At 35.2% G+C, this 4,207-nt stretch overlaps 1 protein-coding gene across 8 annotated transcripts; it reads right to left on the bottom strand.

The window, feature by feature from the left end:
- Positions 1 to 319: 319 nt before the first annotated feature.
- Positions 320 to 3,783, bottom strand: LOC106332842 (zinc finger CCCH domain-containing protein 18-like). 8 transcript variants are annotated; one of them, XR_001268206.1, is made up of 9 exons: positions 3,706 to 3,783; positions 3,464 to 3,507; positions 3,261 to 3,337; positions 1,975 to 2,845; positions 1,164 to 1,588; positions 924 to 1,073; positions 758 to 861; positions 539 to 689; positions 320 to 447 (listed from the first exon to the last, which is right to left on the bottom strand). XR_001268206.1 is itself a non-coding variant. In XM_013771333.1 (8 exons), exons 4-8 carry the CDS (start codon positions 2,811 to 2,813, stop codon positions 594 to 596), a joined length of 1,611 nt encoding a protein of 536 aa, XP_013626787.1. In that variant the 5' UTR covers positions 2,814 to 2,845; positions 3,261 to 3,337; positions 3,464 to 3,507; positions 3,706 to 3,783; the 3' UTR covers positions 320 to 593. The 8 variants fall into 8 exon arrangements, 7 of the variants coding, with proteins under 7 accessions (XP_013626787.1, XP_013626788.1, XP_013626789.1 ...); XM_013771333.1 differs by having other exon boundaries at positions 320 to 687; positions 759 to 861; XM_013771334.1 differs by having other exon boundaries at positions 320 to 689; positions 758 to 852.
- Between the last annotated feature and the right edge of the window lie 424 nt (positions 3,784 to 4,207).

Here is a 4,207-nt window from a genome sequence, read left to right as displayed (position 1 = left end):
TTAACCCTAAGGGTATAAATGCATATTTACCTTTCAATAAAACTTTTTTTGGTCATTTTCATACTTTGATTTCTATTTTTGTGAAAATAAACAAAAATGGGCTATCTATCTAAGGGAATTTCTTATACATATATTTATCATAAATTTCAGATAATCATATGGACGAGAGCTACGTTCACTGATGGAGACCATTTCTAAAATTTGTAGAAACTAGCTAGTCACATACGTTAAACATTGTTTCTTAAAACTAGAATGATTATCATAATGTACAATGGGATACGATCTATCAGCATAATAAAGTTGATAAGAGAGAACAGGCAAATTAAACATTTTATGAAGTTTTGAATTATTATTATAACCACTTTTACTTTAATTGTCTCAAGCTGCTTGGCTCATGTTGTAGTTGAAGCAACCTCTTTTTCTCTTTGGTTGTTATTGCTGAAGATTCTAAAGTTGCCATGCAAGAACGTTATTAAAAAAAAAAAACTCTTTTTTTGCTGACTGATGATTATTTGATCTTTGTGAAATTTCCTCTAACCTTTATGCTCCTATCTTCTCTTCTCTCTTTTGGTTAGGTATTAATCTCTTCATCTCTACGTAACTGTCGAAATCTCCTTCCCAGAAAGGGAAGAAAACGGACTCTCTGGTAGATTCAAGACTTGGTTGTCCATAGGTTCACAATGGATTCTGAAAAAAAAAAACGTCAAATAATACAAGTCTTAAATCTGTGTTCGTTAAGATCATTTTTTGTTGCGTACCGATCAGTGTCTTTGTAGTTAGTGGATATGTTCAGGACGTTGTCTTCGGTGTTCAAATACTCCAGCAGATAGCTCAACCGTCCTGCTTGTTCCTCTAGCTCCGCTACAAATTATGAACATCAAGCAATTGATTGTGTATTATTTTATATATTCAATTAGTGTTACCTATATAAATACCATCTGCAGTTAGTTTAAAGTCATCGGAGAAGCCGAGATAGGAGTAATTAGTAGGCAAGGACTTTGAAACCGATTGCTCATGTTCCTCAAGAAACTGCTTTCTCATTAGTCTTGAGCTCTCACTTACACGCGCTGGCACTTAAAAGACCACAGAAAAAAAAAGTTAAATGAAACCGTAAAACCCAAGAGTATTGTATATATAATAAACTGATTTTGATAATTACTAACATGTGTTCATCTCCATGTCTCTGTCGATGTATTGGGAGCCATACCGCATCCCGTGAAGAGGCTTGTTATTGTCAAGATATCGACTAGAGCGTGATTTTTCCCGGTAAGGCTTGACGAGAACACGAGCCCCACAGATGAAATGAGGATTGCCTTTAGCAAGAATGTGTTTGACGGTTTCGGTGTAAACAAATGTTACGAATCCAAACATTCTCTTCTGTTGACAAGGAATCCTCACATCTTCCACGAGTCCAAACTTGGAGAAGTAGTTTGAGACATCATGCTCGGTGAAACTACTCTCTGCTGGGAATGTCAGGTAAATCTGTTTGGAACCAGCAAGGATCGCTCCGTGTTCGTTTCTCTCTTCCATGTATTCCACAAACTTTGGTACATCTTCTGCTAATATAACCGAGTGCTGCCCATGAGGCCTGAAAATTCAAACATCATTTGTAAAGTAAATTAACACTGAAACAAAACTTTAGATAGACTGGACGACTCGCAATGTGACAAGCCGTGCGGTCCAAATTCAGTCTCTGTTGTCCGTGTATTTCTTAATAGATAACAGTTTCATTTTTTTTTAAATACATGTATTTTATATTAAAACAAAAAAGGGTCCAATTTTTTTTATATAAAATTATTTTTAATTTTTCACAGTTTTATTTTAAAAATATTTCTAATATTTTGAGAAAAAACAAATATCTGTCAGAACTTTTTTTAAAAAAAAATATTAATTTGAAAAATTAAATTTGTTTTTGCCGGAAGGCTCATGACACTGTTGAGCCGGTCCTGACAACTAGACATGTAACAAACTAACCTGTCGATGAGACGGATGGTGTTCTTCAAGCGAGCAAGAAGCTTGGTGAGGCTATAGCCAGCTTTGCCATGTCTTTGTGACTCTGTGAGATATCCTTCAGCTTGAAGGGTCCTACCGTATTTTTCGAAGTACATCATTGGCAACGAAGCTATGGAAATTGGAGCGCCTCTTCTTGATTTCAGCAGTTCGATGATCTCTCCTTCAAGCTTCTCTAGTGATCCAGGAGAAACAACGTGCTCTTCATCACTTACGTTGTTTGGATTAAACATCTGAGAGAAACTCTCTCTCTCCGGTATGATCTGCCCGTGGAAGTAGCGGCAATTGTTGCCGTGCTTGCAGTGCCCTTTGCTGAAGTAGTGACATATTTTCACCGGGAACTCGGGTAAACTCGGTGATCTCCTGCTCGTTCTCAAAGGCAGACATTGGTGATCCCGAGAGAAGAAGCCACTAGAGAACTCAGGGCTCGTCATTGAATCGTCAAAGTTCAAGAACTGGAGTGAATCAACCTCAGTTGAATTCTCCCAAACACCGGTTCTCGAAGGAGGAGAAACCGATGCCGAGGGAGGCTGGATTGATGAACCGGTGAAGGTTCCGAAACTATTACGAATAGGGAGGTGATCAGAAGGAGGGCTGTGGTAACGAGGATCTTTAGCTAGTTCGCATTTAACGAAGTTGATCATGGAACGCATCACAGAATCAGGGCAGAAGGCGAGACGGATCATGTCCCGGTCGCCATGTTCTTGCATCAACAAGAGATAACCAATGATTTTCGAAGCGTTTTCAGGTTCGAGTTGTTGGATTCTGTTGTGCACAACGTTCATTGATTCTGTGAAATTCATCTCTAATAATAACGTCTTATCTCAAAAGTCCTCTGCAAAAAAGAAAAATCACTCAAATTGTTATCTACACTATTATTCCACAAGTTAGTAGTCAAACACTTTATACGGATGAATCAAATGTAACAAAACAACAAGTTGAGAACAAAAAGATCGTAGAAGCGTGAGACTCACTCAAGAACGCACATTGTACGAAATTGGAATTTACATTTTAAGTCAAACAAAGAAAATATACAAAGATATGGATAAGAATAGCAACGAATTAGATCTGAGTCATGCTTATACAATCAAAACAATATTAGACCCCAACATTTTAACCAGTCGTTGGTAAATATATAACAGTGATTCAAAAAGCAGGAAAATGCATTACCTTAAAGAAATAAGGAGAAGTCTTCTTTTCTTAAGACAAATGATGAAGAACAAATCAAAAGACTTAGATATATGTGTAACCTTTTAATGGATCTGTTCGTGAATTTCCTCCATGTTCATAGACTCATATACTTTCATCGTTTCTCATGGACAAGTTTCTGGTAAAACATTGTGTCAGATAATAAATATGTTTAATACAATCCAAACAGAGGTAACGATCTTTGTTCATATGAGAAAAAAACAGTAATATATTGAAAAACTGGACATAAATTAATAATAATTACCAATGCTGATGACAATTGTGGCCAGTGCCGGCGCTGGGACAAACCTGGATTTAAAAAAAAAAAATGAAATATGATTTGGTCTCTGTTGAAGGAAACTGAAAGGCTCAAGACCGTGAGAACCACCAACGAAAGAACACTTTTAAAAACAAAGGTAAACAGAAAAGGAAATAGAGAACGTAGAAGACAACAAATGGGAGATCGTGCAATTTTTTAATTTATCATTTTAATCTTTGCAGACTTACAGTAACTGTAAAACAGATAAGATCTCTCAGAGACTCTTGGATTGTTAGAGAGAATAAACGATAAGTCCTAGGTACAACTTAATTTGTTTTTTTTCTCTAATAAACAAATTCTTGTTGCGAGTTGTTTTTTAAATAAAGAAAAAAAACTTTTTGAATTTTTCTTCGTTTGACAACTAGTTCCATTCCATATCGTTACAGCAAATATCGGAACTCAGTTGGAAGAATATTTAAGTTGGGGATTTTAAAACTTTTTAATTACGTGATATAACTATTCAAAAATAAAGTAACGTTATACCCGGCTTACGCTCATGTTCATTATTTAAAATTATTTGCTAGTTTAGTTTGACAAAATTGATATCATGATAATATTACGATTTTTTATATTTAAAAATAATTTTATATTTTATATAATATGAAAATTATTATAACTACATTGTTTATTTTTGGTGATACATAGTCCCTCCGTTCCTAAAAGATAGATTTTTTAGTATTTTCACATATA

This window comes from Brassica oleracea, chromosome C3 (assembly GCF_000695525.1).
Source record: "Brassica oleracea var. oleracea cultivar TO1000 chromosome C3, BOL, whole genome shotgun sequence".
Classification (NCBI taxonomy): Eukaryota; Viridiplantae; Streptophyta; class Magnoliopsida; order Brassicales; family Brassicaceae; genus Brassica; species Brassica oleracea.
The sequence above is the reverse complement of the archived record's forward strand: the minus strand, read 5'-3'. Positions and strand labels throughout refer to the sequence as shown.